At 46.7% G+C, this 21808-nt stretch overlaps 1 protein-coding gene across 5 annotated transcripts in view; it reads left to right on the plus strand.

Annotated features, from left to right (window-relative positions):
* LOC133355385 (FERM domain-containing protein 4A-like) overlaps positions 1-21808 on the plus strand; it is a 308322-nt gene that overhangs the window by 126781 nt on the left and 159733 nt on the right. For all 5 annotated transcript variants that reach the window (XM_061572640.1, XM_061572639.1, XM_061572642.1 and 2 more), the window contains exon 3: positions 6055-6149. In XM_061572640.1, the coding sequence (XP_061428624.1) occupies positions 6055-6149 (95 nt within the window). The remainder of the gene's footprint in view (positions 1-6054; positions 6150-21808) is intronic.

A 21808-nucleotide genomic window follows, 5' to 3' on the forward strand; every position in this document is an offset into this window, starting at 1 on the left:
GGGGCAGCAGCACCGTTGGTGATGAACACCCAACCAGCAGCCCACGCTTGTCGGAGCATGAACAAGCGTGTTTTTGCCTTTGGCCTTAGAACGCTGCGTTCTTGTAGATGTCGCCGTTGTTGTTGAAGGACAGAGCGGCGGGAGAGGTGTGGTGGGGTGAAGCTGAAGGTGAAGCTGGGATGGGTTTAGCCAGAGCAAGATCGCTCCTCTGAAATCTCTTGAGCGCATCACAGCCTCGGGGGCACTGTTAACTTGTGCAGCCGAAATTCCCTTTTAAATCCGCGACTCGAATATTTATAGAGCAGCTGCCTACCCCGGCCGGACCTCACGGCGCACGATTGAAAAATAATCGCTTTCCAAACGGAGGAACGCGTGTATCTCGCTGCCACAGATATGTGCCGGTTTTTTACACCGTTATTGACGAAGCTTTGTTGTCGGGTCAATTGGACCACATCAGCACCTTGGGACCACTTTCTTATGCATGGCCCTGCCTTGCGGCGAGGGGGGGGGGGGTTGACAAATCTCATTGATGTAATGCTCACGTCACGTGCTAATCCCATGCTGTTCCATGCTGGAAGCCTAATCCCTTCACGTTTAAGGGGATGTCACCCTGTGGTACCGCTGTTTTTATCCTTTGCCGAGAGGAAGCATCGAGGGCTGCGCGTGTCCCTGTGTATGTGGCATCGACAAATCAATGCCCTTTACCCAATCAGGCGAGCGCTTGAAAATACACGCTCGGGTGGATAGACAATCGGGCTCAGTCATGGACAGAGCTACTGTAAGTCCATGACTGTGGGGAGTGGTAGTGGTTAGCACGCTGCGCTACGAACCCGGCAATAATCGTCACTGGCCCAACACCAGTGACGATTATCTGAACCGGTCCTGGGCCTCCAATGAGTACTTGGTGTGGTAATCATCGTCACTAGGGAGACAAAGGCGGTCGCGCGTGGTGCTGGCCACTCACGCCATTGCGTTCCATAGGTGCTCGGTAACGGCACTTCTACCGACAAGATTGTTAAGGCTATACGGGGGATCTTTGTCTTTGTGTCATCACCCAATCAATGCCCTTTCCCGAACCAAAAAAACCCACTCGCATGCATACTCTAACTGGAAGGAAGGACACGATCGCCCGTGTATTGGAAGGTTCGCGAGTTGAAGAAATCCTGCTTAGTTGGGCAGCTGCTGGGTTTATTAAAAAAGAACAAAAAAATTCGATTTAAAGCTTCTTTCGTGACTGCAGGGATTCATCTTCTTGGTTCTTTCTGTAAAGTCACGTGGAAGGAAAATAATAAAAGAATAAAAAATAAAACATAATAAAATAATTCTCACGACGTTTCGGCCACAACGCAAGCAGCCGTCTTCAGGTGGAGAACAGGTCTGTCAAGCAGCCGTCTTCAGGTCTGCAAGCAGCCGTCTGCTTGCGTTGTGGCCGAAACGTCGTGAATTATTTTATTATGTTTAATTTTTATTATTTTATTATTTCCCTTCTACGTGACTTTAACGAAAGAACCAAGAAGATGAACAAAAAAATGTTTTTGTAGCTCCACAAAGTGCGCATGCTCAATGGACACGTGTCCCACCTCCTCCTCCTCCTCCTCCCACTCCGTCGGGATATGGAATTTCCACCACTGGCTCTAGGTCACTGACGGAGATGGCCACCAATTCCACGCTCATTTTAGCAGCACGGCACTTCCACGTTGTGTAATGTAGCATCCCATTGCCCATCGACAGGAGCCAAATCGTGGAAATTCCCATCGGTTCACAAACGTGCAACGTTCAACGCGTCACGCCATCTCTTCGTCTCGTCCTCGGCTTGGGTCCGTGGGGGAGCCACAAGCAAGCAGCAGGCCCGGCGCGTGGAGCCTTAGACGCTGCGTGGACTGGAAGTGGGGACCGGGGTAGGTGGCGGTGGGGTGGGTTGCCATGGTAACAGGGTCATAGAGATGACTGAAGGAGAAGCATTGGAGGATTGAGGGCGTGCAGAGTTCAGAGGCAGACGTGGGTACGTCCCCTTGCAGACTGGAGAGCAGAGGTCGCAAACGGGTTTTGATTCCTTACCCGTACCCGGCCGCACCAGGGTCGCAAACGGGTACCCGTACCCGGCCGTACCCGTACCCTACCTGTACCCGGCCGGGTATCGGGTAGGGTACGGGTATCGGGTACCTGATTGCGACCTCTGGGACGAAGCCATGTTGCAGGCGCGGGTGGGTTGATTCTAGGAACTTGAATTGTGAGAAGAGGCAAGACTTTGGGAAATGAGTGACAAACGGTTACTCACCAGTGACTCACGGCCTACCCGTACCCGTACCCGGCCGCACCAGGGTCGCAAACGGGTACCCGTACCCGGCCGTACCCGTACCCTACCTGTACCCGGCCGGGTATCGGGTAGGTTACGGGTATCGGGTACCTGATTGCGACCTCTGGGACGAAGCCATGTTGCAGGCGCGGGTGGGTTGATTCTAGGAACTTGAATTGTGAGAAGAGGCAAGACTTTGGGAAACGAGTGACAAACGGTTACTCACCAGTGACTCACGGCCTACCCGTACCCGTACCCGGCCGCACCAGGGTCGCAAACGGGTACCCGTACCCGGCCGTACCCGTACCCTACCTGTACCCGGCCGGGTATCGGGTAGGTTACGGGTATCGGGTACCTGATTGCGACCTCTGGGACGAAGCCATGTTGCAGGCGCGGGTGGGTTGATTCTAGGAACTTGAATTGTGAGAAGAGGCAAGACTTTGGGAAATGAGTGACAAACGGTTACTCACCAGTGACTCACGGCCTACCCGTACCCGTACCCGGCCGCACCAGGGTCGCAAACGGGTACCCGTACCCGGCCGTACCCGTACCCTACCTGTACCCGGCCGGGTATCGGGTAGGTTACGGGTATCGGGTACCTGATTGCGACCTCTGGGACGAAGCCATGTTGCAGGCGCGGGTGGGTTGATTCTAGGAACTTGAATTGTGAGAAGAGACAAGACTTTGGGAAATGAGTGACAAACGGTTACTCACCAGTGACTCACGGCCTACCCGTACCCGTACCCGGCCGCACCAGGGTCGCAAACGGGTACCCGTACCCGGGTATCGGGTTGCGACCTCTGCTGGAGAGTCGTGCGCGTGGGGTAGGCCACTCCACGGCAGTGTGACAGCGCGAGGAAGGCACCGTTACCGCTGCTTTCCGTCTGGAAGGGCTGCAGAACGCTGGCCGCGCGTAGAATGTCTACCGATTGCATGAAATATAAACACTCGTCGCTCGCGCGTTTCCGAGATTCAGCGGTAAAAGGGAGACCCACTTACCTGCCCGGCAACGTGCAGACGTCTTGGAACGGGTTAATGACAACAGTGGTGGTCACTCTATAGATTAGATGAGAGTGGTTCCTGCAGTAAGAAATGTAAAATTGAAACCCCTGGCTCATAACCCCCGATGCTATTTTATAACTTTTGGTAGCTAATGGGAGTTCACAATGGTGAGGGCACTGCGCCTAGGACCTGCCAACCTGAGTTTGATTCCTGGCCACGACTAACATCGGTGGTCTGTGATATCTGAACATCCCCCCCCCCCCCATCTCTTTCACCAACCAGCATTGACCAGCATGGTGAAGTATAGTCAAACTGTGGATGAAACGGAAGATTTTAAATTATCGTTATTATTCATTTGGATATCGTTGAGTGATGCTAAGTGGAATAATTGTGTTCCGGTTTAAGGCATGACTAAGCTTTTATTTTGTCATTATGGCAATTACAAAAATGCACTCCAACACAAGTGTACATTGCGGACAGCAGCTTTTGACCCAATTCATCTGAAATGCAATCCATTTACATTTTTACACGGACCACTTCTGTCATAAGCAAAGGTGTTATTTTCAGGGATGTTTAGTAACAAACAAAAAAACGCACTAAATAGTTGAGTTATATTTCTCAAGCTACAAAAGCGTCTCATAAACGATGTGATAATTTCATGAGCACAATGCATGATATCGTGCAAAGAGTAGAAATGTTTGAGGGATGCGTAATTCATATTTTTTCGGTAAAGTTACGTAGATAGGTTCAAAGAAAATAACAAAAAAAACTACGACGTTTCGATCACAACACAAGCGACCGTCTTTGAACCTATCTACGTGACTTTACCGAAAGACCCAAAGAATATGAATTCCTGCAGTCACGAAAGCTTTAGGTCAAGATTTTAAGGGATGCTGTTGTAAATTATAATACTGTAGCAGGTAGCACACGATAATAATAATAATAACATTCTTAGGTTTTTTCGGTAAAGTCACGTAGGTAAAAAATTTAAATTAATAAAAGTAAAATAAAAATAAAATAAAAATCACGACGTTTCGGAGGCAACACAAGCTTCCGTCTTCAGGTGTTGCCTCCGAAACATCGTGATTTTTATTTTATTTTTATTATACTTTTATTAATTTACATTTTTTACCTATGTGACTTTACCGAAAACACCTAAGAATATGAATCCTTGCAGTCACGAAAGCTTCAAATCTAGAAATAATAATACAAAATTATGACAGCCGGGCAGTGATGGTTATTCATGTGGCCTGTAATCCAGCCCTGTGGAGGCAAGGGTTCGTGTATCACACACATGTTGCGAAACTCCGTGGGCGTTGAGGTGCCATACCCTGGCTCGCCAGGAGACGGCGGTGCAGTGAAGTTGGGAACTTATCATTTGTCTCTTCGCTATGGGATACAGTGTTGCCCCTTCGCACACTTGGGCGTTTCTCCGGGTTCTCCGATTTGTTCACACTTGTATAAACTACGATGGATTGGCTGAAACTATCTTAATATATAGTGGACTGCAGAACGTGTGAAATTGGTAGTGCTGGTTCCGTGCCTGCCTGCCTGCTGCTTTCGCGTCTGTCTGTGTTCCTCAGAGATTGTGAGATGCACTACGCATGGACGATGCTTTGTAAACCTAAACATTATTGTTCCAATCATGGAGCCCTTGGATTTGAGAATCTACAAATTAATCATGAAGAATTTGTGGTTTTGTATTTTGGCGGAAAATATCTAACCTTGCGTAACATTGTCTGAATTTCATCCTGTTTCCCTTTCAAATTCACACGTGATCACTTAAGTGGTCTCTTGCTTTTTTGTTGTTTGTACAAGCCCAGCTCCACGACTTCCTCCTCTACAACGAGCAATGCAAATTGGTTTAATTATGTCATTAGATGCAGCCATTTAATTTCGGTTGCACAGAGCCGTGCTGCTGACATTTTCCCAAACAGATCTTCCCCCAAGCAAGCTAGCCACAACGGCGACAATTAGATTCCAATCCCCCGCCGCTGCGAAAGCAACAGTGGCATTAAATGGTCGTTAAAATAATGCGCACGGCCTTTCCGACCCCGCGCCCGTAGCGCCCTACGAAACCTTCGCCCAGCAGTGGATTGATCGTTGCTGACGATGGTGATGATGACAAGTGAAATCGTTTAAATGTTTCCGTACCAAGTTAAGGCAATGGCAAGTTCTAAGAGCTACCCCCCACCTCCCCCCTGCCTAATACTTAAACGCTGCCTACATCTGATGTGAGCTCAACTGCTACGCCGGGATATCGTTTCCAACTGACGATTGCAGTTGCTGCAGCGCTGTGTGCCGATGCCGATGGCGAAAGTTGGAATGTCACGGGAAATAATTAAAACAGCGGTCCCCAACCTTTTTGGCACCAGGCACTGGTTTCTTGGAAGACAATTTTTTCACAGACTGGGGTGGGAGGGGTGGTTCATCATTGGGTCTTTCCCCCTTTTCAAAGAAGCTCTCCAGCGACGTTTGTGTTTGACTCATTGTGGCTACTAGGGGTTAGAGCTTGTGGGCTCACCAACACCGTGACTGAGACGAGTGCGCAGTGCGGGAGAGAGGCGCGGACGGAAATGGTGAATAATAAAACAATGGGGGCGGGTTCCACGCAGCGGACTCACCGCTCTCACCTCCTGCTGCTGCGCGGCCCGGTTCCTAACAGGCCACGGACCGGTACCAATCCGCGGGTCAGGGACCCCTGAATTAAACGACTGAATTGTGACGTTGCCCTGTTGCCAACCCTTGTGTTCCAGCCCAAGCTGCTGGGGAAGGAGCTGTTGGATCTCGTGGCGTCCCATGTAAGCCTGAAGGAGAAGGAGTACTTTGGGCTCGCCTACACGGATGAGATGTGAGTGCCCCCCGCCCCCCTCGCTTCTTCCGCACGCATTGAAATCTCCCGGTCTCACGCGCCAACGAATATTAAAACTATCCTCGTGCGGTGCTAATTTACGTGCATCAGTCCTTCACTCATTGCAGAGACAAGGTTTGAAGCTGTCGTTATAATCATCATCATCATCAAAAGTCAAAGTGCATTGCTGCTCAAATGAGTCGGGGAAGATGGGAGGTGGAAATGTAATGAATTGACAAGGGGAAGGACGAACGGAAGCAACAGAGGGAGTGCTAAGATTGATTAAAATCACCCAGAAGAATGAATGGGTGAGGCAGGGGTAGAGTGGAATAAAGAATGTATTCGAGATGATCAAAAAAGAAGGATGTGGGCCAGGAGGACGATAGATGATGAGCAGAGAGATGGCATGGGGGGAGAGAATGAAGATATTTGGGATTCGAAAGAGGGAAAGGGAGGAGATGAAAGGGAGAGATCAAGGAGCCAAGCGGAAGCAAGGAGACCAATACCCTCCGCCTTTTCCCAGCTAGCCGGAGTGTGTAGACAGCCCTGAGCCAGTGCCGGAAATTCCTCATTCCTATGGCAGAGACGAGTTTACCCGCAGGACGAGCACTGGTGCCCTCCACACAACGTGGCATCCATTGCATCCACCCCGGATGATTTAATGGGCCTCCGTCAACCCTCAACCAGGATTTGATGTGGCAAGCCTCGACGATTGTGAGCCGCTCGCTCGACTGCTGAGCCGCCCAGCGAGATATATTTCATTATCATGGTGATCAACGTCTCCCGCCGGCAGCAGCAGCAGCAGCAGCGGCAGTAACGAAAGCGGCCACAGCACCCAGTGTCAGCAGCAGTGGTCGCAAGACACGTGGTGGAAGCGGCAAGCTTATTAAATACAGAGACTGCAATGAGAAGAATGGAGATGCTTACGCAAATACATCCCCGGTTTTGCGTCCTTTTCTTGACCCTGGGCATTTTTGGCTGTGTCCCGTAACTTAGGGACACGTGCGATGTGCCACAGTAGGAATAAACTGCCTACATTCAATCCATAACGGCGCGTGTATCTTCCTTGAAAGAAAATAAACTAAATCCACTGAGATTAAACCAGCATGCTATCTCTTGCCTAAAAGGACTATGGATGGTACCGTGTAGACTCAGGTTCGTAGTTTGATCCACGCAGCTGCCTGTGGTTAAAGCAGGATATCAAGGGTCTCAGTCCAGTCGACAATGGCTGCACACACACAACAAAATTTTACTTTCAATTTAGCGCTACAACCTAATTTGGACGAATTCTAGCTCTGAGAATTACAATATCAGTTCAGCTCTCCAGCGACGAACAATAACTCTTCCGTATGGCAGAGCGAGTGGGAAAGTGCTGACCCCGTACTGTGTGAACTGGAGGTCACTTTGAAGGGATCTCAGAGGTAGCTCTGTGATCTCCGCTTCCTTGGGCCGTTCTCTAGTGCAAAGGGATCCGAAAGGATACTTCGTTGTGTGACACCTCGCCCACAGCACAATCAGGACGAATTCAATTCTAGATTTTAAGTTTTCGTGACTGCAAGGATTCATACTCTTTTTTCCAGTAAAAGTCACGTAGGCTTGTGTTGCTTCCGAAACGTCGTGATTTAATTTATTTTAATTTTTTTTACCTACGTCACTTTACCGAAAAAACCAAAGAGTAATCGGGACGAACTTTTGTGGGAAAAATTACAACGGGAAGCCCAGGTGAACAACTCTGGTGGGGGGTGGTCTTGGATGTTTTTTGAGAGACCCTGGTTGGGTGTTAATACACTGGCAGAGAACACTTGTTGGCAAGAACCAGGTGTTCATGTGGTGCACTGATGAATTGACATTGCAGAAATGTCGAAGGGCCAGGAATTCTGCTGTGCTCGTGTGTGTCCGTGTACGTGGGAGAGCGGTTGTGTGTAGCGGTTAGTACGCTGCGCTACGAACCCGGCGACCCGGGTTAGATTCCCGCTCATGGCCAACACCGGTGATTTTCTGAACCGCTCCTGGGCCTCCCCTCGGTCGACTCGGCCTCAAATGAGTACCTGGTGCGGTGTGTAAACATCGCCACTGGGGAGACAAAGGTGGCCGGGCGTGGTGTTGCCCACCCGCCCCCTTGTGTGCCGTGTCAACCTTCATAGGTGCTCGCTAACAGCACTTGCCCAAACAGTCTGTTGAGGCTAGACGGGGGATCTTTGTCTTTTTGTACAAAATCACCAATGAAGGCAAAGTTAATCTTATAGAGCACGCATTCTCAGCGCAATACAAAAGTCCAGACATAAAACATACCAACATATTTATATGTGTATTGGTTGGTCCTGATTCACTGGTAGGAAAAAAAATCATGTGACTGTGGCCAGACTCTGAACAGGAGAAGCGTTGTCGGCTTACCACAATTGAATAATCATCATCATCAGCAGCAGCAGCCATGATCCATCCGCTGCTGGATGAAGGCTTCCCCCGCAGTCCGTCACCATCTCTGACGAGCGTGCGATGTAATGATCCACCCGGCACCTGGCCACGAGCCGATGGCCATCGCTCCATCTCCTCCATGGACTTCCCTTGGCCGTAATTGAATGTGACATTCGAATGCATTAAATATTTTTTGTGTGTTTTAAAAAGTCAATATATATTTTATATTTTGACGTCAGAAAAGATGATTATACATGCAGGTATTTTTAAAACATGTTAATAGGTCATTTTCTTTTACATCTTGTCCGATTTAAAAGTAATGAATTTGTTGTTTATGAAGTTTATTTAACGCAAAAACAAGATTGTAGATGGAAGTAAACAATAATTCTGTTCGTGATTCCTTGCTGAGGGCACAGAAGGCCTTTGTTGAAAATCATGAGCTTCTAGAACATCGCGCAACAGCAAAGAAATCTAACAACGAATGGTAAAAAGTGGACGAAACCGTGAGAACATCACGCCATTTCGTTATGCAGCCATTAGATCTGTTTTAACGGTCGGCATTTTAAATTCTTTAGCTTGGGGTCGTTTCGTGAAAGTGGTGCAGATTCACCCACGAGTGATGGAATTACGGACACCACTCCGAATCTGGCCCAGGTGAGACCACAATTCCTCTGCAATGGTGGCCGATGTACTTGAAGATAGACATTCAATGTGGACGCCTCTAAGCTCTACAAGCTCTAGAGACAGACGTTAATGCAGTGGTTCTTAACCTTTACTGCAGCCTTGCACCCCTTTGGTTCTAAATCGTTAGAAAGTGTATGATGTTAATAAATACATAGCGTTTGATTAATCAAAGTAGTTGCACTTACGTGCCCGTACTTAATTTGTGTTTCGATGATTTACCTTCTAAAAACAGATCTGGCCATGTCTCGCACACCCCAGAAAGGGCATCTCGCACCCCCAGTGGGTTGCGGCGTGCACCCCAGGTTAAGAAGAACCACTGGGAATTAATGGATCATGCAGACATCCCTTTTGTGTGGTGGCACTTCATAAACTCGACTCGGTTTGCGAGGCGTCATGAAATTGGCAGTGCAGAAAATAGCTTTCGCTTTGGACGTTTTAGTTGTATAATTGCGTGGTATGGGGTTTCTCTCTGGGTCTGCCAGTTTCTTCCGCATCCCATCCGAATTAGCTAATTGAAGAAAGAAAAAAGTTAAAAAACAACCTCCCAAAACAGTCTTCCTGTAAAATAGTCTTGATAATCGATGAGGCTTTTCCTGAACATATAGACGGACATTGTTATTATTTTATATCCAGAGGCATCTTGATGATCTTCATCCGGCTTATTGATCCATCTGTGAGCAGGGCACACCAGCCGGCAGTGTGGTGTGATTTCGCGTGTATCGGGCTAACCGATTTCTCCGCAACAATTCACTCTCTGCGGCTATGCGGTGGGACAACGTTGTGTGTGTGCTGTGTGTGTACTGTATTTGTGTGTGTACTATAATTGCTACTCGGCAGGCAGCTGTCTCCTTGTGCGGTTTCGCTTAATTTGGAACGCATCTGCCACCACCACCGCGCAGGGAAACCCGTCGGGGGGAAAAAACTCAACGCGTTCGTCAGTAACGTTGCCCCATGAAGAAAAATAGGTGACGTTGAGGAAAATGGCCTCTTCTCACAGCACGTGGAGACGCAGAGACCTATTGGCCTCTTGAAATTCAGTTCGGAGGTCAACGTTGCTCCTCATCAGACCTCGGTCGGTAAAACCTACTACTTTGTGATAATCCAACGGTGTTGATACGCCGGCTCCTGCCACGACAACGCGACATTTCCAATGCTGGCTAATAATGCCTGTCTTCGGAGGTGGAGAACCCCAAACCCCCGTGTTTGTTTGAGCCGGGGGTGGGGGGGGGTAGACACAGCACTGTGGCTTTTGTGGAGGATTAATTGGCTGCGCAGCGATCGCGGTGAGCATTTGTCGCCTAAAACCGTGCCACGTGAACCACGTGTCCTCGGCAGCCTCCCCAGGAAGAGGCAGGCAGTGACTGCAAGGCTAAGGGGTGCGAGTGAGTCACTCCCTAGGTCACTGTTAAATCGTTACATTTTGTGTGGATGTAGCAACTCTCCATCCAAACGAAGTGGCCTCAGGGTCTCCAATTAGCCTAGCGAGGTTAAGTCGGGCGATGCTGGGCAATGAATATCAATTCGGGGCACGCCACCGATGGCCCATCCTGTTGTAGAGAGCAGCACGCCAAATTGGGCCTTGCAAACTACTGCTGCACATTGATCGCATGTGCGTATGCTGAACTTCTTTCGCACCGTACGTAGCTAACCGTGCTGAATCGGAGGTGTGTGTGGTTGGAGCAGTGGTGCTGTTGTTGGCATACTGCAACGATGAACCTGGCGACCCAAGTTCAATTCCTTGGCCGCGGCTAACATCGGTGGTGAAGTGATACCTGGACTGCTCCTGTGGCCCATCCTCCCTCCACCCCATCCTCCACCGCGCTCGGCGTTCGCTAAGTGGATAATGTTCGTGTTTACGCCTTAGAGTCGTGAGCTACACAGCGCATGATGATAACCACACACTATGAAGATTGGCCACTCGAGTACCTTTTTGTCGACGATAAAGAGCACCAACTATCATTACAGACGAGCTGACACGTAAACACATTTGTCCATTGTACGGTTAATGCCTAATCGGCGCACACTTGCGGTTTGTCACGTGACCACTCGGCTATTTTGAAATAAGGTGGTCATTTATGTTATGAATCACACTTGGGGTTTTTGTTGATGTTTTCGGCAGTGGCGTAAAGGTCTATTTACATTCTAGATTTGAAGCTTTCATGACTGCAAGGATTCATACTCTTCGGTTTTTTCGGTAAAGTCACGTTGGTTAAAAAAGAAAACAGGTAAATTAAATCACGACGTTTCGGAGGCAACACAAGCCTCCGTCTTCAGGTGGAACCGTCACAGCAAAATTACTGTATCAAGTGAAGACAGTTTCGATTTCAAGCTTCCGTGACTGCAGGGATTCATCTTCTTGGTTCTTTCGGTAAAGTCACGTAGAATGGAAATAATAAAATAATATTATTTTATTAGGTTTTATTTTTATTATTTTATTATTTCCATTCTATGTGACTTTACCGAAAGAACCAAGAAGAAGTGAAGAGAGCTCTAAGAGATACGACCTCATATATGTTTACATGTTTGATTTGTATATTTACGGGTGCCTGCGTGTGTAGATATTTTTTGTGCGCTTGTACATACAATTTTGACTTAAAGGTTTCGTGACTGTAGGAAGGTAAGTTCAAAGAAAATACTGACATTTAAAAAAATACGTTAAATCAACAGTTAATTTTGATACGAAGCTTTCACAAACGTTATGCACTGAAGAAATTTAGTTTTTTTTTCTAATTCAGGACCGACGGACTAACAAACTCACACTTAAATTTCGATTTAAAGCTTTCGTGACTGCAGGGATTCATCTTCTTGGTTCTTTCGGTAAAGTCACGTAGAAGGGAGGTGCCTCGAGTGGCCAATCTTCACCCCTATCCCCTCCCTTTGTTGCTGCTAATCCTACATAATGCACGGGCATAATATGGCTTTGAAAACCCCCTGCCCACCTCCTACGCATTTCACAAGTAGTGACTAATCCCATATCTGCATTTCCCATAAATATGCTAAATTCCTCTTAATATGCAAATTCCTTTATCAAGGCGCTCTTCCCCCTCCAACCCAACTTAAATATACGCTTCCAAGCTTGGTGGTGTTCATTCAGACACTGTCTTTCCGACAGACCTGTTCTTCACCTGAGGACGGCTGCTTGCGTTGTGGCCGAAACGTCGTGAGAATGATTTTATTAAGTTTTATTTTTATTATTTTATTATTTCCCTTCTACGTGATGACTTTACCGAAAGAACCAAGAAGATGAAACTCACACTTGCTCCACAATAGTATCGTGCGGCTTATAATGACGATTTACATTCTTCGGTGGTCCGAATCCCATTGTGAAATTTTCACGAAGCGTTTTCAAACGACGGTGCGCGAGCGAGTGCGTGCGTGCGTGTGCGTTCTTAACACTGGAATATTCTTCCAAGTTAATTGCTTTAACGCTGCAGATTACACCGGGCGCATTTCAGATATTATTTTTTTTCTTGTAATTAAATGCGCAAAAAAATCCATCGTGCTTCATTTCGCAAATAAAAGCGTAATCAGTGGACTTAATTACAAATGTTGATTAATTTTCTTTTGACAAAGTAAACGCCATCGATACCGAATTTCTTCTAAGCATTTTGCAATTTGGACCTCGGTTATTAAAAAAGAAAGTAGATTCGAGGCCCCCACACCAACCAAAAAAAATCAATAGACATTAAACTACAGGGTGAGGCTTACACCAAAATGACCTAAGGGCAGACACGATTCAGCATTGAACTCCAGTTTGGTGACACTTTCTTCAAGCAGGGCTCCCGAAAAGCATTACGTTCTTGTGTGTGACGTACACGTCTGTTGAACTTTTTTCGCGCCGTACGGTAAAACAAAACCGCACTACTAGAAGGTGCCGGTGAATTTAAATGTCAAGTCAATGTGATTTCCCTGCTGCATTGAGGAATCGGTGCCCATCTCCTGTGTACGGCCCTGAGCCAGTGGTGGAAATTCCACATTCCTCTGGCGGGGAGAACAAGTCTCCGCAAAGGACAACCACTGACAACTTGCCCATACAGTGGTACTCATTTGATCAACCCCAGAAGATCAATGGCTCGGGTCAACTGCAAAACGTGAATTTGAACTCGCAACCTCGCGATGGCAAGCCGTTAACGTTGCTGGTGAGCCACTTTATGCAAATTAAACTTCTTTCACACCGTATGTAGCCAACCATGCTAATCGGGGGTGCGGGTGAAAGACAAGAAATGAAAAACACAGAAAGCAGTTCTAAAGAAACGAGTTTTAAATCTAGAATTATAGAAGCTCATCGCCCCAATGCCTTCCTTATGTCGGAAGGAAGAGCGTTCCGGACGGCCACAGAAGCGCTTCTAAATGCGCGCGATGCGGGGACCGTTTTTGATTGATGGCCAGCCGAAAAGAAAAAAATGTACCCGTAAAAACAAAGTTTTTCACTATAAATCCTTTATATGCGTGGCATCGGTTTTATTTTATTATTCATTTCTGTTTTTCTTGAGTAAGAGTTTCATTTTTATCACATTGGTATTTTAAATTAAATATGAAAAAAAATCCTCAAAAGTGGAAAATTTTGGAAAAAAATGTTTCACGAAAATAAATTGTCACGCACAACGAGTCTTTGTGCAAAATGTCAGCTCGATTGGATCACGGGAAGTGGGTTAAAAAACGACCGAAAGATTTGCACGGTCGTAAGCGCGCAAGCAAGCAAGTGAACTTAATATAGAGGATTTAAAAAAAGCCCTCGCTTCTGCCTCCACAGTTTTCAGTGGTCTAGATTTCAAAGTGCACAGCTCCAGGCCCTTCTGCCAGCGGTGGCGTGAGCAGGCAGTTTTCAGGGCTGCGCCTTTCCCTCCGTATCCCCTTCCGACTACGTACGACGCAGTGCGGGCCTTCACAGTCGCGTCGTTGCGAGTCAGCCCTGATTGTGGACCAATCAGTGTCAAGGACAATGCCAATATATTATCAGAGTGTATTTTTTGTTTGCATTTTGACTGCAAGTATTGTGGTTAATGCAGATATGAATCCTCGTAAAAAGGTTTCAGTTTTGTTGCCAGAAAAAAAGGGAAAACCCCTAATATTATATTTTGGTACTGGGAAAGGAGGTCTAATGATGTAGATGCTCACCCCGAGCCCTCGTTACTTTGATAGTGAATTGTTTTTGAGCTGTACGCCTTTTCACGTCCTCTGGTCGAGCACCAATTGGGTCGAGGCTCAAAAGAAAGCCGTCCCTGGTGTGGACCAATCAGTTTTAAGGACAATGCCACAGATATTATCATAGTATGTTTTTTGTTTGCATTTTGACTGAAAGTAAAAAGGTTTCAGTTTTGTTGCCAGAAAAAAGGGGGAAACCCCTATTATTATCTCGTGTTCTACTTATGCCCCCCCCCCCGCCGCACCCCCCAGCTGGGAGGGCGTTCAGCAGAGGTCGCGAACGGGTTTTGATTCCTTACCCGTACCCGTACCCGGCCGTACCCATACCCTACCCGTACCCGGCCGGGTACGAGTACGGTACGGGTATCGGGTACCTGATTGCGACCTCTGGGATGAAGCCATGTTGCAGGCGCGGGTGGGTTGATTCTAGGAACTTGAATTGTGAGAAGAGACAAGACGTTGGGAAATGAGTGACAAACGGTTACTCACCAGGGACTCGCGGTCTACCCGTACCCGGCCGCACCAGGGTCGCAAACGGGTACCCGTACCCGGCCGGGTACGGGTAGCCGGGTATCGGGTAGGGTACGGGTATCGGGTACCCGGTTGCGACCTCTGGCGTTCAAAGGTCCCCCCTGGGGCCGCGCTCCGTGACGTGGTGGGTACACGGTCACGTGGTGGGTACACGGCCACGTGGCTGCCGTGGGCAGGTTTCGCCCAAGTGGGGTGCAATAAATTAGCCCGCTTGCGCTCGGTAATCCCCGGCAGAAGGTTATTAAGGCAAAGAAAGCCTGAGTGTGGATATATCTGCGCAGCTTAACGATGCCGGTATTGCGTTCAGAATGGGAGTTATTGATCTCAAGTTACACTCTTAAGATTTAACGACGCTAAGATTGCTTTAGCGAGCAAAGGTGTCCGTTGCTGTGTGTGATCCGTCTGTGGCTTATTGGGGGGGGGGGGGGGGGGTACATGATGGGTTTTTATAATTTACAGCACTTTGTCAATGATCTACAGGATAAAGGCATTGTTTTTTTGTCCCTGCGGGTTGGTATTTGGCTTGTAATTAGTTCTTGCCATGACGCTGTTGCTTTGTTGAGATGGTTTATTTGTAACGAGGGGGAGACCTGGGGCCGGATGGTGGGGCTGATACTGTCAGGGCAGATCTTGTCCCCACGTGCTGCAAGCTGTAGGATCTTGTGCAGGGTAGTGGCATCAACCGCTTTGCCCACGAGCACATCGAGGTCTTTTTAGTTTATTTGTGACATTCCCATATATTTTGGTGACCATACATCAAGATACCCAATGCTCCAATGCTGACGATTGCACGCCAGACTGGGCATCAAGGGCGTCCTTACAAGTTGCATACGATTGCAAACGTGTGTAGTGTACTGCTGTATGTGTGTACATACTTATTGTGGGGAGCGGTAGTGTAGCGCTTAGCGCTTTGCGTTACGAATCCGGCGACCCGAGTTCGATTGCTGCTCGCGGCCAACACCAGTGACGATTATCTGAACCGGTCCTGGACCTCCCCTAGGTCGACTCGGCCTCAAATGAGTACCCGCTGCGGTATGTGAACATCGCCACTGGGGAGACAAAGACGGCCGGGCGTGGTGCTGGCCACCCACCCCCTCGTGTTGCCGTGCCGGCCTTCATAGGTGCTCGCTAACAGCACTTGCCCCAACAGTATGTTCAGGCTATACGGGGGGAGGAAGGAGGGGGGGGGATGTTTTTGCATGTATTTCTATCCTGCGTATACTTGCAGCCCTCTGGGAGCGAATCTACTGCTGGATGAAGGCCTTCACGTGCCTTTGCGGTGCCGTTCGGGGTTGTCAGAGAGAGCCACGGCGCTTGCCGAATGTGGGAACCGTAGACGCCGCAGCAATGGATTTAGCCGCACTGCCATCTGCTGCACACCACCACACGGCCGAGTATTGGTCCCATTGAAATGTGCGGAATGAATTTGCGGGGTTATCCTATATATACGTGCCATATATATGGGTTGGAGGGGGGGGCGGCGGCTTTGGTGGTCTTTGTCTTGGTACAATATATGTGGCAGCGTACATGTTACGTAGGTAAAAAATAATAATATATTATTTTATTTTATTATGATTATTTTTTTACGAACATGACTTTACCGAAATAACCTAAGAGTATGAATCCCTGCAATTCGAGAAAGCTTCAAATCTAGAATTAGCGTACATTTACCGCTACTATGTAAACGTGGCACCGATGCAAAAAGACAAAGATTCCCCCATAGAGTCTTAACAGATTTTGGGGGCAATTGCTGTTTACGAGCACCAATAAAGCCCGGCACGGCACACGAATGGGTGGGTGGTGGCCAGCACCACGCCCGGCCGCCTTTGTCTCCCCAGTGGCGATGTTTGCACACCGTGCCAGTTACTCATTTGAGGCTGAGTCGACCTAGGCGGGAGGGGGCCCCAGTACCGTTTCAGATAATCTAATCGCCCTCTGGTGTTGGCCGTGAGCGGGAATCGAACTCGGGCTCCCGGGGTTTCGTAGCCGGTGCATCGGCGTCGCCCTCAAATGTTCTCCCTAACGATCGTGCTCAAGCAGGTCTCGGTCTCGAGGCGTTAATGAGTAAAAAATGCAATTACTGTCGGCTTGAGCGGGAGGGGACAACGGTTGCCAAATGTGCCCCCCCCCCCCCACCTTGATCCACGCCGAGCACCACTCAACCCGAACCCCCCCCCGCCCATTCCCATTATTCACCAAAGGGATGGTCGTGACACATTGCACGTGACGCTAATAGGCACGGTATGGATTTTCGGAGGGCTGTGCATGTCTGATGGATTTTTAAGCAAAATCCCGAGCACGTGAGCCCCGCCCATTTTGTGTGACACCCCAATTAGGGACGCGTTAAGCTTTTAGGTTGTTGTTGTTCTGTTTGCGCGTGGCTCTCCCCGTCGCCTGTTCACCGTGGCTTTTTAAATCCTTTATATTAAGTTCGCGTGCTTGCTTGCTTGCTTACGACCATGCAAATCTTTCGGTCGTTTTTTAACCCACTTCCCGTGATCCAATCGAGCTGACATTTTGCACACAGACTCGTTGTGCGAGACAATTAATGTTCGTGAAAAAAAAATGTCCAAAATTTTACACTGTTTAGGGAAAACAAAGTAAATATTTAATTACCAATTGCTTAATACTGCAGACAATCATCTGACCCATAGGTGGCAGCCATCTCAAGCTTGAGGACGAGAGGACTCTAGCCGCCACGCATATAAAGGATTTAGAGTGAAAAACTTTGTTTTTACGGGTTAAGTTTTTATTTTGTTGCTTCAGCAAAGCAATGCGCACAACGTTTGCTATGGGGCCGTTAATAAATGACGTCACGCACCTGCGTGGGGGGGGGGTCAGACATTTGTGACGATGTGTGACGAGGGGGGTGGTTGAGAAATGTGACGTCACATCAAAATGCGCAACTTTAAATAAATATAGACAACACGTTCTACTTATTATTGGTTCTTTCGGTAAAGTCACGTAGAAGGGAAATAATAAAATATTCAAAAATTTACATCATAAAATAAAATTCTCACGACGTTTCGGCCACAACGCAAGCAGCCGTCCTCAGGTGAAGAAACAGACCTGTCGGAAAGACAGCGTCCTAAGAAACACTACTAAGCTTGGCAGCGTATTTTATTAAATATACTTTGTAATAAATGTTTTCTCCCACAACATCAGAGTGCAGCGCCATATTAAATACGCACTACAATGACAATAGTTTAAAGCGATTTGAAGCATGTTTTATTTTGAAAATGGAAATATGGTTTTGGGGGGGGGCAGAGCTTTGTGACCTCATATTTGAGGGGGGGTCTGACTTTTTGTGACGCCGTGTGACGAGGGGGGGGGGTCAAAAATCGTTCAAAATTGCGTGACGTCATTTATGGACGGCCCCGGTGTTGCAATTTTCACCTTGCCACGTGAAATAAGAAAGCGGTGAATATCCATTCAGGTTCGTGCAGCGAGTACCAACATCTTAAAAAAAAAAAAACAGGGGTGGGCATTTGGTGAGACGATCAAACGATGAGCCCTAACTTCTCGTTCAGCTAGCAATGAAAGCCTTTTCAGTTTAGGAATATGAAATGATGGTTTTCACAAAGTCACCAATTCTACGACTGCAGTTGTTCACTAATTGTCGCGGTGAACTTACCAAAAATGGATGTATGCCATGTACAAAATGTACTTTGGTAAATGTTAATTCCATTTGTATTTCGATTTAAAGCTTTCGTGACTGCAGGGATTCGTCTTCTTGGTTATTTCGGTAAAGTCACGTAGAATGGAAATAATAAAATAATAAAAATAAAACATAATAAAATAATTCTCACGACGTTTCGGCCAGACGCTGTCTTTCCGACAGACCTGTTCTTCACCTGAGGACGGCTGCTTGCGTTGTGGCCGAAACGTCGTGAGAATTATTTTATTATGTTTTATTTTTGTTATTTTATTATTTCCCTTCTACGTGACTTTACCGAAATAACCAAGAAGATCCATTTGTATTTTTATCGCCCTGCGATGTAACCGGTAGATGCCACTTCTCGAAGCTGGCAGTACCCCAGCGAATTAAATCGTCCGACACGTGGTATATTTGCCACGGCCAGGAAAGGCCATAATTACGGTAAATGTTCCAGCATCTGCTTGTGTCATTACATCAGGCCATTTAACGTCACACTAGCCCGCGCTATAATTGGAATAATTACAATTTGTTACTGTAACTTAGCGTTAATTTTGTTTTGCAGCTGGTTAGATCCATGCCAAGAAGGGACTTAATGTGTCAAGAGGATCCTGCGATTGTATTTATTTCTTTTTATATCGACTATATAGATGTGAAATATAAATGATTGTGAAGGTTGCTTCACAAATTCAAGTGAAACCCTTTGCGAGACTGCAACAAAAATAATTAGCGTATCAGTTGCTTTATTTGTGGCTTTACTTTGCAAACGTTCATTATCTGTGTATAATCTACGCGTATACGACACCAAAAGATGTCGAAGCAGATGTATTTATATTGTCGGTTTTCAATGCACCGTTTAAAATATCGCATTTTGAGCTTGTAAGACGACTCAAGCTTAGTAAACCCTCTCTGTCCGCGAGGGTTGCCTTCTTGCAAACGCTCGCGAATGCAGAAACCTTGTGCCCATGGTCAAAATTCGGTTCAAGTTCCTGATATGAGTGAACATTGGAAGTGGGGGAGGGAATTATAAATGAAAAATAACAATGACGAATATAAATAATCATTCATAAAGAGCAATGTTCTTTTTGTATTACCTTTGATGATGATGATTTGACGACGACGGAGGCGGTTGTGATTACTCCTTCGGGAGATGCAGGTGTTTAATAACAACGCACGGCTGTTATATTATTGGGTCTTTCTTTAAAGTCACGTAAATAGGTTCAAAGAAAATACCAAAAAACTACGACGTTTTGATCGCAACACAAGCGGTCCTGATGACGGCCGCTTGTGTTGCGATCTAAACGTCGTAGTTTTTTGTTATTTTCTTTGAACCTATCTACGTGACTTGAACGAAAGACGTTAACTACCTCGCCTGGTATACAGGAGGTCGTGGGTTCGATCCCTAACCCTGACCCCTGTATATATGGAAGTTTGCATGTTCTCTCTCTCCCCGTGGTGACTTGGATTTTTCTCGAGATCCTTCGGGATTTTCCCCTCCACGTTTAGAATCAACGTGCGTTTAGAGGAATTAGGCTGCTATACATTTCCCCATAATAAGCCACTTAGTTGAGCTATCATTTGTGGTCGCTTCTGAAAATGAGCTATATAGCTCAGTGGGCTTTACCTTGGTACATACAGAAATGTGTTTAGTTTAGTTTCAGTCTTCAGTACACAGATGGCATGGCGATGTTACCCCATGTGCACAAGCAAGATGGATTGTAGCATCGCTGGACCATGAGTAATGGCGTTGTCATGAGGTGACTTTTACCCAGCAGTCGATAAAATACAGCTGATGATGATGATGATTAGCTCTCACTATTAATATGAGTTCAGATGATTCTTATCTCCATGCCAGCAGGAGGATAGGGCGTTGACGTGGCCAAACCGTAGCATACTCGCCGCTCGTTGCAGAAGTTCACGGTTCCACTCCAGTGGGCAGCCCTGGTTATTGCTGCTACGTTGGGTGTATTAACCGTGAATGACGACAATACGGTGGCCCCGTACGCCACCGAATAGACGTAGAAAGATCCCGTGCTGTCAATGGTAAGAGCTGGTCATTTTGCTGGCGTTCAGGATCCACATTTTTTGTTGTTGCAAATTTTTTTTTTTCATCACAAATTACTCAATTGGGATTTTACACTTGTGGTCCCCCTGCTGGCAGCAGACTCATGCCACAGTTCACGCTAGGAAATGTAGACTCTATCCTGGCCTAGTAAACTCTCAACCTCGTGAAACAATATTAACTTCACCCGAGCAAACCTGGTCAAAATGTATGATTCCGTTTGTTTGCATTAATTCATGAGTGCACACATTACCAATAGACTGTGTATGAATAAAGCATTGCCGTAAATGTAGTGCTGGCACTCGATCTGTCACGTCTCACATTTACATTAATTCGCAGGCATTTTCAGAAGAACGATCGCATTGATTTAATAATGCCTTTCCTGTTCACGTAGCACATCATAACTGCCTCATTAAATTGATTATTATTCGTATATATTTTTAACATCTGACTTTCAAGCAAATGCACTGAAAAACCAGTGAATGCATCACAATTTTACCCAGGGTGTGTGTGTGCGTGTTCATTTACAAATAACATCAATTTATTTGCTTTTATTCATTAAGTGTATTGTAAATTGTGATTTGCACAAATAACATTTGTAAATTGTGACTTGCACAAGCAACATTTGCAACCGTGGCATCGCGTTCCTTACAATAATTAACTTGATCACGCCTTCACAAGCGGTCATTATTGTCTTCAAAAAAACACTCCGTTTTTCTTTTTTGCAATCAAAATGACATTTTCATTGCTTATTGTTCAGAGGGCCCGTTTGATGCGCGCACGATGATTTACGCTTTTCCTTGGTCTTGTTTGAAAGCCATTTTCTGATAAGGGACCTCCCCAGTTTTAAATGGAGCTTTGTACAGAGCGAGATAGGGCCGCATCCATAAACCATGTGCACTGGGCTCTCATTAGCTTACACTTCAATGTTGTGGAGGTTATGCCAGTGTTTGATATACTGTATACGGGCTATAACGACATATATATAACCTCGCAAGGTGATACAATCGATATAATCTCAGCACCCTTTGAGCAGCATACTATTTCTAGCATCTCCCATACACACACACACACTCTGGGATGACACTTAGATATATCTGTGAAACATTTTAGCCTCCTACTTACATTAAAATACGGATAAGGCTTTCACAGATATGAAGTATTTCT

This window comes from Lethenteron reissneri, chromosome 51 (assembly GCF_015708825.2).
Source record: "Lethenteron reissneri isolate LAM-NWPU_2019-01 chromosome 51, ASM1570882v1, whole genome shotgun sequence".
In the NCBI taxonomy this organism is placed as follows: domain Eukaryota; kingdom Metazoa; phylum Chordata; class Hyperoartia; order Petromyzontiformes; family Petromyzontidae; genus Lethenteron; species Lethenteron reissneri.